Here is a 13402-nt window from a genome sequence, read left to right as displayed (position 1 = left end):
AAAATCGGAGATCGAGGTACCCTTTGAATCCCTTGGATAAAAAGACTTCAAGCTTGATTTAGCTGTTGATTGTTTTTACATTTTGGATACCCTCTGGTTTTAATTTGTTTTTGAACTGTTGCATTTATTTTCAAAATATTTTATCCAGAAGTTTTAAGTGTTTGGAATGGAAGAGCTAATTACTCAGTCATTTCGCCATGGATTCTGATTACTTTAGAGCACTTAGTCCTCAGTGGACAGTAAATTCCTTAAAGAATGAAAACAGAACTTTTCACCTTTGTTATCACCAGGGCTTAGCACAGTAACTGGTTTATAATAGGCATTCAACACACACTTGGTGAAGAAATGACTATTCTCAGATGACTGAGAAAACCATTTGATTAATTATGGGGTTAATGGCTAGCTTAATGAGGTAAACCTTCCAAGGGTATTTGCATTTTAAAAGGGGCTATCTATGTGTTCACTGGGGAGTTCACTGAGCTTTCTTAATGATTTTTTCCCTCAACGGATCTCCAGTGTTTACACTTCAGACACTAAATCTAGCAAGTAGGTGAGATATTTTGAGGAGATAAATTGCTTCCAAATTCTCACACCTTACTCAGCAACCAAATTTTCTGCTTATGTAGTAGCCTCTCGGCCCAACCCAGTAATACGAGGTCACCTGATTCCTACGGAGTCACTCTAGTTTTTTAGGGATAATGTGTTTGTGTGTATGAAAATGAGTTATAGCCATTTATAACCAAGTGTTATGATGAAATGATACCATGTACTTATTTGTGATTGCAGAATTGGTCAGAATATAGAAGACAGAAGATAACAAGGGAAAGAACTTCCTTAGAATCACAGCATCATAGACTGTGAGAGGTCAGAACCCACATGATCATTTTACAGATTAATTTTACAGATGTTGGTTTAAACAACCAGTTGGACAAGGGTAATAATGCATGTGTAGTAGGAATATGGAACATATTCTATACACTGAAAGATTTCCCCTTACAGTCATTTGCTTTTACACAGCCCATAGGACTACACCACCCATAAGGATAGTGTGTATAAATATTTTTTTCTTGCTACAAAAACATTTCCATAACTGTATTTCATTTTATTAAGGCTAATATGAAGAAGAGTTTGCATTTACAATACCAACCAATATCCAGAACTAAATGCATTCTGGGTAATAAAGGGAAGCTATTAAGTAAATATTCTCATGTTGATAATTCTCAAAGTTATTATTATAAATATTGTAGCATTAACTCTATTAAAAGTAAATTCCTCAAAAGAACATCTGGGGAACAAGAGGGAGTAGTAATGTGAATTAGTACCACTAACTGTTTTTAGAGCTATGCTATCTACCTAAATAAGTGTTCAAAAAAACACTTGTTGACTATGATAGAAGAAGAGGGAGCTACTGATATTAGAGAGAATGGTTAAGGTTCTAGAATTCTGTGGAAGGGAAAATAAAGCAAGTTCATATAAAGTTTTAGAAGAAAGGGCCTCAGGCAAACCCTCTGGTTGCAGAGATAAGGGATCTGGGGACCAAAGAAGTATGGAGCATCACAGTCTCCCAGACAGCCAGTAGCAGACCTGGGAGGCAAAACCAGGTCTCCTTTCTCCCAGTCCCGTATTCTACCTTTCATAGCAATGACTTTGCTCTTTCTTCCTGAAGAGGCTTTGAAAAAGTGTGGAAAAAAGCATTATAGCCAGGCAGTTCAACATGCATGTTTTTACATACACAAAATTCATTGCTAAAAATGGAATTAAAGCATCTATCTATTCAGTGCTCTATCCTCTTGCCCAGACTGTGGAATGATCACATGAGGGCATTTCAGCCACATAATTCCAATCTGGACATTTAATATTTCATACAGGATTTCTGAAATGACTCCGTGCTTTCTTCGATCTATTGATTCTTTCAATTTTCACATTTTTAAAGTGATTGCATTTCCCACAGGTGGAGCAGACACAGTTCTCTTTCAATATGGGTACTATTGTGTGGCTTATTCTTTGTGGCTTTTCCATCTATTCCACTGGGATGTAGGTATGGTATATGGGACTTTCAAAAAGGTTTCTACCTGACCAATGAAGAATCAGTAATAAAAAATTGTGATGAGTTATTACATCTGAGAGTCGCGGGTCTCATTTTATTGTCGTGAATCTTGTGCCAGACATTATAGGACAAATTAGCATTTCTATGTGTAATGAAAGAGAGTCTTTAATTATTTGGTTTCCAATTTCTTCACATCAGCAATGATGCTTTTTGATAACAGTAGAACCTGTGTTCTTTTATTCTCTGCCTCACCTCTCCCTCACTTTCTCTTTTTTCTCCCCATTTTTCCATCCATCCATCTACCTTTATCACTGAGCTTTCTAGTCAGCAATGACTAGTTTGAGAAAAATCTATGGGTTTTAAAAGCAGCAAAACCCTTTCAGAAGGCACATTGGGTTTCTTTTTTCTTTTAAAAATCATCCTTCCATATGTCAAGCACTCCTGAAGCACCTTACATAGAATGATAAAGAAGTAGCTCACTTTCCCCATCAAGATACATGCTTGTAAGTGCTTGAAAATAGGTATTTAAACTGTACAACCATTATCCCACCAGGGTCATATAACTGTTGTCATTCACATCACATACAATGTGAGATGGATGGGTGGGAGGGCAGGCCCGATTAAATACTGTGTTGCTTTTTTTTTTTAACCCGCTTTAAGAAGGACTGTATTGCCTTATTTTAAATACTTTATTTTTAAAAAGGGAAAGGTGGCAGAATAACCTTGATTTGGGGGTGGGGGGTAGGTTTCATTAGATTGTTACTAGGCAGGCTGTTCCCATGGCAACAAGAGCAACCATAAAGGAGTATTAGGAGCTGTCCAGAACATCCCTGACTGAAAAATGCTGAAACACCATTGAAAACAGGCCTGGTCGACATTTGGACTATATACAACTCTATTACAACAAAAGAATGCAAACAATGCTTCGATTTTGTTCTTCCCTTTATGGTTTACCAAATTAACATTTCATTTGATCCTACCAACATTGTACTGCAGGCAGGACTGGCATTATTAACTTCATAAATAAAATATAACTGGGATGAGAAGACATGGGCTTCTCCTTATCTCCTTCCTCCTCCTCCACTTCCTTCTTGTTAAAGGACAGTAACAAAAAAAGAAGCGATTCCCAGTTTGAAAATAAAGGAGGAATTATTTCTCAATAAAAAAATTATCCCCAAATATAAAACAGAAATATAAACTGTCTTCAACACAACTAGAAGACACCTGTAACCTCAGCCACAGTATATGAGAAAGGGATGACATATGTAGTCAAGGTCAAACAGGATGATGCCTGGAGAGGATGCTCACAGGGCAGATCTCAAAGTCACTAGACCAAAAGACTCCAAAATAGATGGCATAATTGGAGGGGCAAAGCCAATTCCTTGTCTGAAAAAATGGAAATGGGCTGAGTGCCAGCAGGAGGGAATTTTCTGAACACTACCTGGTACCACAGAGTAGCAGGAGAGGCAAAGCCAAAGAAGGAAATATAGACATGTCACATACAAGAAGCAATCTGTGGATGAGTCAGAAGGGAGGAAAGAGATTCCAAAGGTGAGTAGCTCTGCAGTTGCCAACCCTTGTTAGCAGGAGAGAACAAAAGGCTCAAAAAGCTCTCTCAGACCCACAGTCCTGTCATAAGTAGCTTCACTGGAAGCTACTATTAATCCAAAATGGTGCCCTAGGGACTTCCCTGGTGGCGCAGTGGTTGGGAATTGCCTGCCAATGTAGGAGACATGGGTTTGAGCCCTGGTCTGGGAAGATCCCACATGCCGCGGAGCAACGAAGCCTGTGCGCCACAGCTACTGAGCCTGCGCTCTAGAGCCTGTGAGCCACAGCTACTGAGCCCACATACCACAACTACTGAAGCTCGCACGCCTAGAGCCCGTGCTCCACAGCAGGAGAGGCCACCGCAATGAGAGGCCCGCGCACCACAACGAAGAGTAGCCCCCGCTCACCACAACTAGAGAGGGCCCGCGTGCAGCAACAAAGACCCAACACAGCCAAATAAATAAATAAATAAAACAAAATGCTGCCCTATCCACCATATGAATTTATTACCAAATAGGTGAGCCAGAAAGACACTTACCTCATCTAAAGAAGAGTAATAAATGAGAATGACCTCACACAGTGCTAACAAAAACACGCTCCAAGAAAAGGAGGAAAGGAACAGGAGAAACAACAGCAGATAAAACCATTCAACAGAGAAAATGAATTTGCTGAGCATACAAAATAAGTGATCAAACATACCATCAAAATTCAAAAAATTTAAGGAAGTGAAAAGTTCATCCAGATATACAGGTGATCAGAAACCACCTGGCAAAACAACCAAAGGCAATGCAATATGAGCTAACAGAGTTCAGGAAAGAAAGAGAAAAAATAAAGACATCCCAGAAATAAGGTCACACCAGAAAGAATACAGTGGAAATAAGCGAAACTAAGAGAAGGCAAAGAAGAGATAAGGTGAAATGATTTCTTCATCTTGATTAACCAGGGGTTCAAAATATAACATTTAAATTGATAAGCATGTAATAAGGCATAAAAATATTTATAAAAGTTAAACACAGGAAGAACCAAGGAAATCAACCAAACCTGTGAAGTAGAGAAAAGGTAGAAGGAAGTGTACTAATTGGACATTGCTCATAGCAGGGAGCCAGTAGCACCTAAAAAATTAAATGTATAATACAAAATTATAGTTAAAAAGAAAACTATTAGTGGAACCAAAGAAACTATAGCAAACATGGATAATATAATTGATAGTGTACAGTTTATATTGATTACTTATTCATTATCCATCCCCCTACCTCTCCCTCCTATCAGAACCCTAATTTGTGTCATATATCCATCCTTTCTTCATACCGTCATGGGCTCTAGGGCACTGTTTCTTAACTGAAGGTGATTCTGCCCCTCCAGGGGACATCTGATCCTGTCTGGAGATGTTGACTCTCACAATTTCGGGGAGGATGCTACTGGCATTTAGGGTAGAGGCCAGGATGACGTGACTGGCTCCAGGCCAAAATCCTGTATGTGATCTTTCAGATCTTATCACAGGCAATTACAAAGGCTTTGCCTGACAGGATTCATGGGGAAAAGCTGCCCTTCCCACATATAGTCTTCCAAGAGAGTTATAATCAATAACCTCTGGGCCTGCATGCTCGTATGCATATCTGCATTCCTAGCCCAGGCACCTCCATTCACAGGCCTCCTTATCAGGAGACCTTGGCTGAGACACATTTTAGATCTCCCCACTGAGACCTCCTTATGGGGCGGGCCTTGACCAAGACACTTTTCTCCACTATGACTCAGTTTTTTCACTCATAGCCTTTCCTCTAGTCCCCTTGGTTCATAAAATGGCAGGAACCTTTTATTTCAGGCTCCTCAGCAGTAAGACAATTTCCTCCACCTGTACTACCTGTCATTTGATTGACCCTTGCTCAGTGCCATTCTACGGGGAGTGGGGGTTTGGAACAGTGAGGAGTGGGCACTGTTTTCCTACTTTCCTTTTTGGCCTCTCACTTGTCACAGTAAGTAAATAAAGACTTGATTGTTACTTTCATTTTGGCTCACTGTCTTAAAACCCTTCCAGCTTGGTGCAGGGATACTGCTAAACATCCTACAATGCACATAACAGCCTCCCACAATGAATTAACTGGTCCAAAATACCAACACTGCTGAGGATTTTGGGGAAATCTGACCCCATCACCAGCTCTAGGGCCAATAAGTTCATAGAATTCTCCTGGTGAATGTTATTCATCCAGAAAGTGGACAAATAACCAAATAAGTTAGCCCAATCACACTGAAGAAGATGACTTACTATTCCATGGTTGAAGGAGAATTTTCCTCAATTTCTGTTGTGCTGGACATGAACAAGGCAACATGAAGCCACTGGCAACCATCTTGTGAACATGACAGAAAACAACTTTGGGAAAAAGTTTATTCTATGCTAGAGGAAACAGGGAGAGAACCTAGGCCCTTGATGACATGACTGATAGAACTGTGGCTGAAGCTCACCATCTTTGGACCTTCAGAAATGTTTAACAGTGAATTTCCTTATGATTTTAAGTTAATTTCAATTGGAGTTTTTCCTACTTGCAATGAAAAGTATTCTTTTACAAAAAGATAAACTAAATAAGCAATAAAAACAAAACATAACTAAAAGCAAAGATATATTACATATAAATACAATTAGACTATACTAATAAATAAGATACTAAAATAGAATCACAAAGCAAAACCCACTATATAGTAAGTTAAAATAAAATACCTAAATAAATCGACACTATAAAAAAATAAAAGGATGAATAAGGGTATATCAGGCAAATGCAAGCCAAAATAAAACAGGTCATAATCTTAATATCTGACATTTCAAAAGCATCCAATGAGGAAAAAAAATATTGTTATAATGGCAAAGGTAAAACCCACAATGGAAATTTAACAGTTGTGAATTCATTTGCAACAGAAAACAGCCATGTACTGTACAGAAAAAAGTAAAGTAAAAACCACAGATAAGAGGAGAACTTAACAGTAATCTGTAAGTGGAGAGTTTAACTTACCTCTCTCTCAAGTCATGACTAAGCATGTGGATCAAAGGAAAAGGCTATAGAAAATCTAAATAATATCTTTAATCAGGATATAATATATATAAAGTATAAAACAATAAAGAGATTTTGTATAGTACTCCATTCTCTGAAAATAGAGACTAGATCTTCCACAAAAATTGACCCATGTAAAGAAAACTTTACATGCCAATAGTTTGGTACCCAGGATTCCATACAAAGGGACAGCTGTTTCTACTTGGACTCCTTATCACAAGGGACTCCTTCAGAAGGAGTGTAAAAATTGTTCCCATGGGCAAGAATGCTGCTATTTGTGGTAGCAGCAGGTACAGGGAAAGAGAATTAGAGAGAGGCTAGAGAGGGAACTGCTGGGCCATCACAGAAGTGATCCCAACCTGACCAAGAATAGTATGGCTGCCTATACTGTCCAGAAAATAAGGCAAGGGTAAACTGACAGAAAACTAATGAATGCTTTATGTAAGGCAAACTTTGATAAGCACACAAGTAAAGATTGAGAACTTTTTACCAAAGTATGAACACAAAACAAAAAAGTAAAATCTTAGTTCAAACTGGCATGGAAATAAATAACAGTGGACGTGCAGGGTAGATCAGAGTCAGAACCTGGAGAAAAATCTAGGTGACCTTGATTAAAAAACTCTTCCTTTGTCTAAAGAGTTTTAACAAGAGAGTTCTTGAAGAACTATCATTTAACTTTTCTCTCATAGTTGCCATCTATCACCCTCTTGCTCTAGGTATGTATATATTAAGCATACTGCCACATGTTCTCTGTTCATTTACTGTCTACCTTCTGCCTCCATTTCCTACTCAAAGGAAACATGATATAAAGTGTTCAGCATACTTTTCTCCATAACCCAAGACTGTACAACACCCCCAAAACATTTTCTAATAGTTAAGAATGGACTACAAGAACTCATTAAAACCAGAGCAGCAGAACCTGCTGGCACTGGACTTCAAGGGCAAAAAATAGGTTTGAGTTCATATGCAGGGTTTTTAAGGGGAAAAGATTGAATAATGCACTATGAAGACTAACAGGCCAGGATAACTGAACAGTACCTCAAGCTGGGCTTTCTCATCTCTTCGGTGGATGGAGGATTAGCTATGAGAAGAAATATCTTCTAGTATTTAAAACAAACAAAAAACACACTTTACTGGGATAGAATCAAGTGAGAAACAGATGCTTCAGTCAAACTTCCATTGAATGGTGATAACTATAATTTCTTTTTGTTTGTTTTGGAAAATGAATCTAAGGTTCTTGCAAATAAAACTGTCCTGTCTACACAGCAGTTATTACCAAGTTTGGCGACTACAGTGAAATCATAGTTCTTGTGTATCAATGGAAAAATGTGACTTGCACTGAACTTTCTAGTTAGTTTCTATTGTGATAGCTATGGCCAATACTAAGAAATTTTATCTAATATCTAAGATGAGCATTGTTTAATATTAAAATACTTTTCCCCATTCTACTTTGAAAGTTAAAAGTAAAGGGTCAAAGAAAAGAATAAAAAATAACTTGCCATTTAAGCCATCCTCTGATTCTAGAAATAAAATATTTTAATTCAGTTCCACTTAAAAAATAAGAGTAGTTTCTTTACTCTGACAATGAGCACATTAACCACATTTTCACATACAGAAAGCTTAGGTACATTCAACTGTTTACAAGACATGTCTCCATGTAATACATTTACATTCATGTGAAATATATGAACTTATAGAATTGTATATATTTGTGACTTTTGCATCTGGTACCTTTTAAAATGAACATGTATTATGCTTATTTTCTAAAGTCAATTCATATATGATGATTTAAGGTTAGGAGAGTCTCTACTGAAGGATTTTAATAGCTGCATTCATATGAGAATTCAATAATTTTTCTAAACATAAGCCTCAAACTAAAGCTTTAGCAATTTAAGTTACCTAACTGGCAATGGATGCAATTCTTACCAGGATGTATTGTTTGGTTTACAGTTTAAGTCATTTCAAGTGGTTTATACAATAATTATTTGTGCATCAGGGGAAAGTGAGCACCAAGGACAATAAATATTTTTTCACATTATAGATGAAATCACAATGCAATAATCTCAATTTCCCTTCAAAATCTAATCATTTAAAATGAGCATGTATTTCAAATGCTCAATCTTTAAGTTATCTTTGTGAGATCAACTGATATTCTAGAGATAAGAATGGAAATGGTAAAAATAGGTGCTATACATAATATCTACTAACAATGGAATTCAGATACTCTTCTTACATTGATTACCTCCATTCTTGAACTCAGTTTTTTAGATCTAAAAAGAACTCTGAAGATAACTAACATTTATAAACTTGTCAACTATATCTTAAAAAGAAACTCTAAAGATGTCTTTCTTGCCAATATACAAAGAAAAATTGTCCTGATGAACAAAAGCACCTTATGGTAAGGAAATATATAAAGAAAATATTTTCTACAAATGTATGTGCATAAAGGTATAGTTATCCCAGCTGCCTATGTAATATTTTAAATAATATACAATAAAAATTCAAAGCATAGATTGAAAAAATAACCCATATGCCAATACTCCAGTTATTAAATATTGCAGCATATATGTAATCATAACAATTGGGGAAAAAAAGGTTTCTAATCTATATGGTCAATGAAATCTCTTTGGAAATATGCTTTTTAAAAGTCCCCAGTATGGCCATCAAATTTCAAGCTATAGGTTTTTGCAGCCCAGATGTGATCCTGTGAAAGTGAAAATGTGTACAGAGGCCACCTCACAGGTTCTTCAGCAAACAGCATTACTGTGTGACATTGGCACAGGCTGTCTGGGTTTTCCCATTCCTCTTCTTTACCACAGGCACACAGTAAACATCACATTCAGAACAACAGATCTTTATCACCATAAGTTTTGCTACTCATAAAATGCTAATAAACATTGTTTTAAACATTTCCAGATCATGACAAAGGCCTTAACTAAATATATACAAAGAATTCTCTAGATGTCATATATCTTTAAATTAATACAGAGATGTATAAGGAGGCACAAATTACTTGCTTTGATACTTTTCAGTCAAGGTTTATTACGTGTCTCTTTCTACTGAACACGTGATTTTTTATAAGTATAATGAGTTCCAGCTTCTGCTAAGAAGATTTCATTTTTTTTTCGCAGTGTTTTTTTTGTGTTCATGCATTTCTGTTTTGCTACTCACACCCTTTTTCCGAGATGAGGTATTGGGAACAACCATACTAGAAGGTCCGCTGGGAGCTATACATAAAAAGAAAAACTACTGTTTAGATTTTCACAAGCAATCCAAGTTCAGATAATACAAAATAATCAACAGAAGTTCAAATAACATAAAACAAACTTCTCTTTTTCCCTGCATTCTTCCTGGGAAACTCATTTATTCCATCATTTTTAATTAACATCTAATGTCTTAACGACCTTCAAATTTATACTTCTGGTCCAGACCTTTTTCCCTTACCTCAAGATCTGTATACCCTGTACATCCTACTACAAACCTCTATATAGATATTTGATAGGAAATATAAACTTACCATGTTTAAAATGGAACTCATCATTTTCCCTATAAACATCTATTTTCTTCAGTATCTCCTATCTTACCACTATCTAAAAAGCTGAACGATTAAAGAACTAGAAACATTCTTGACTTGGGAATCATCCTTTTATATCCAAACCAACATCAAGCCCCAATGAGTTATCAAAAAGTTATTCTAAGCCAGGTTACACTTTTGTATGGATGGGTAAGTTCCTGCCAGACCAATCCTCCTCCTGCAGGTAACAAGTATAAGTGCAGGATAAAATATTAAAAAAACAACTACCTGAAGACACTGAAGAATGAACAAAAGCAGGCATATACTAGAAAAGAACCAATATTTGGAAGAAGGGAACAACATGGAGTTAGTCCCCCGTGCCCTTTTTAAAAAAGCTTTAGGCTTAAGGACAGGATCCAGTCTGCCCCATGTGGAATGGCTAAAACTACAACATAAAATTCAGTCCTACTAGCATGAAGAACCAGAAGAAAAGTATTGGGGCAAAAATAGCTGCTTGGAAGTCCAGTGGGGAATCCCAAATCTTTGTGTAAACCCTGATCAAGTGTGTGACTTGAGCAGAGTAAGCTCCTAAGAAGTCCGGCTCAGGTTAAAAGAAGTGAAGTGAAATTTGAGCTGTTAGTCACTTCAGAAGACATAGGTTTGCAATCTGAGTTCAGCCAAGGTTAACTCTTTGCTTTAAAAACAATCCAATACTCTTTGGAGGAACATAAGAGAAACAACAGAGCCCAGTGTTTGTCTAGGATACAATCCAAAATTACTTAGTATATGAAAAACAGGAAATAAACCTTCCTTCTTGGGAATGAGAAAATTTATGAGATCAGCCAGATTAATAGACAAGAATTTTAAAGCAACTATTTTAACTATGCTCAAGAACAAAGGAAAATATGCTTATAATGAATAAAAATATAGGAAATCTCTGAAGGAAAAAAACTACAAAGAAGAATCAAAACAAATGTCTAAAACTACAGAATAAATATATGAAATAAAATTTCACTGGATGGGTTTAACAGCAGAATAGAGATGACAGGTAAAAGTGACTATCAACCAGGATTTTATTACCAAAAAAAAAAGTCCTAAGCATGCCGCAGTCAGACTTCTGAGAACCAAAGATAAAGGGAAAACACTGAAAGCAGGCAGAGAAAAATAATCCATTAACCCATTGCATACATAGGAACAACCAATTCAAATTAATAAAGACTTCTCATCAGAAACAAGAGGAATGACAAGATAGTGGAACAACATCCTTAAAATGCTGAAAGAAAAAACTTTCTTCCCAAATTCTCTGTCCAGCAAAACTACCTTTCAAGAATGAAGGTAAAATAAAGATTTTTTTTTTTTTTTTGCGGTACGCGGGCCTCTCACTGTTGTGGCCTCTCGCACAGTGGAGCACAGGCTCCGGAAGCGCAGGCTCAGCGGCCATGGCTCACGGGCCCAGCCACTCCGCTGCATGTGGGATCTTCCCCGACCAGGGCACGAACCCGTGTCCCATGCATCGGCAGGTGGACTCTCAACCACTGCGCCACCAGGGAAGCCCAAAATAAAGATTTTTTTTTCAGATATAGTAACAGATCTGAAGTATAAGAAATGGTAAATAAATTCAAGTTGAAGGGAAATGAAACCAGATGGAAACAAACACTTAAAAGAAGAAATAAAGAACATTAAAAATAGCAAATACGTGGATAATTAAAGACTTCTTTCTCTTTTTAATTTCTTTAAAATACATATGACTCTTTAAAGCAAATATCATAACATTGTACTGTAGCCTTTATAATACATGTGGAAGTAACACATATGGGACACTATGTGTAAAAGATGGAAAGAAGGGAAGGTAAACACACCTATACAGTTGGCAGGTTTCTACATTTTATGTTAAGTGGCACAAAATTGACTCGAAGTAGACCATGAAAAGCCAGAAATATGTATTTACTGCTACCAATAAAAGAATAATGCAAAAAGGTATAGCTAAAAAGCCAATAGATAAGTTAAAATGAAATTCTAAAAAATACGGAATTAATTAAAAAAAACAAGAAGGAAAGAATAAAGGAATAATAATCAGAAGGAATAAACAGAAAATATAATAAAAGAGTAGACCTAACTCAACCATATCAATAATTACATTAAATGTTAATGGACTATAAACACTAACTATAAGGCACATATTGTTAGAATGGCCTTTTAAAAAAGCCAAATATATACTGTCTAAAAAAGATCCCCTTAAATATGAAGACAGTTTGGTTAAAAAAATATACACGTGCATGAAGACCTAAATAGTCATTTCTTCAAAGAAGACATACAGATGATCACTAGGCAAATGAAAAGATGCTCATCATTGCTCATTATTAGAGAAATGCAAATCAAAACTACAATGAAGTACCACCTCACACTGGTCAGAATGGCCATCATTAAAAAGTCTACAAATTACAAGTGCTAGCGACGGTGTGGAGAAAAGGGAACCCTCCTATACTGATGGTGGGAATGTAAACTGGCGCAGCCACTATGGAAAACAGTTTGGAGGTTCCTCAAAAAACTAAAAATAGAGTTATCATATGATCCAGCAATCCCGTTCCTGGGCATATATCCAGAAAAAACTATAATTCAAAAAGATACATGCACCCCTATGTTCACAGCAGCACTATTTACAATAGCCAAGACATGGAAACAACCTAAATGTCCATAGACAGATGAATGGATAAAGAAGATATGGTACATATATACAATGGAATACTACTCAGCCACAAAAAGAATGAAATAATGCCATTTGCAGCAACATGGATGGACCTACATGGACTTCATGGACCTAGATGGACTTCACGGACCTAGATGGACTTCACTTATCACACTAAGTGAAGTAGGTCAGAAAGACAAATACCATATGATATCACTTATATGTGGAATCTAAAATATGACATAAATGAACTTATCTACGAAACAGAAACAGACTCACAGATATAGAGAACAGACTTGCGATTGCCAAGGGGGAGGGTGGGTGAGGGAGGGATGGATTGGGGGTTTGGGATTAGCAGATGTAAACTATTATATATAGAATGGATAAACAACAAGGTCCTACTTTAAATTAAAGCACAGGGAAGTATATTCAATATCCTGTAATAAACCAGAATGGAAAAGAATATGAAAAAGTATATATATATATAAAACTGAAACACTTTGCTGTACATCAGATATTAACACAACATTGTAAATCAACTATACTTCAATAAAATAAATTAAATA

At 36.5% G+C, this 13402-nt stretch overlaps 1 protein-coding gene across 8 annotated transcripts in view; it reads right to left on the bottom strand.

The window, feature by feature from the left end:
* Nucleotides 1-8149: 8149 nt before the first annotated feature.
* PPIP5K2 (diphosphoinositol pentakisphosphate kinase 2) overlaps nucleotides 8150-13402 on the bottom strand; it is a 75146-nt gene continuing 69893 nt past the window's right edge. For all 8 annotated transcript variants that reach the window (XM_024739695.1, XM_024739700.1, XM_024739694.1 and 5 more), the window contains one exon: nucleotides 8150-9863. In XM_024739695.1, the coding sequence (XP_024595463.1) occupies nucleotides 9751-9863 (113 nt within the window). In that variant the 3' untranslated portion in view covers nucleotides 8150-9750. The remainder of the gene's footprint in view (nucleotides 9864-13402) is intronic.

This window comes from Neophocaena asiaeorientalis, unplaced genomic scaffold (genome assembly GCF_003031525.2).
Source record: "Neophocaena asiaeorientalis asiaeorientalis breed wild unplaced genomic scaffold, Neophocaena_asiaeorientalis_V1.1 scaffold146, whole genome shotgun sequence".
NCBI lineage: Eukaryota > Metazoa > Chordata > Mammalia > Artiodactyla > Phocoenidae > Neophocaena > Neophocaena asiaeorientalis.
The sequence above is the reverse complement of the archived record's forward strand: the minus strand, read 5'-3'. Positions and strand labels throughout refer to the sequence as shown.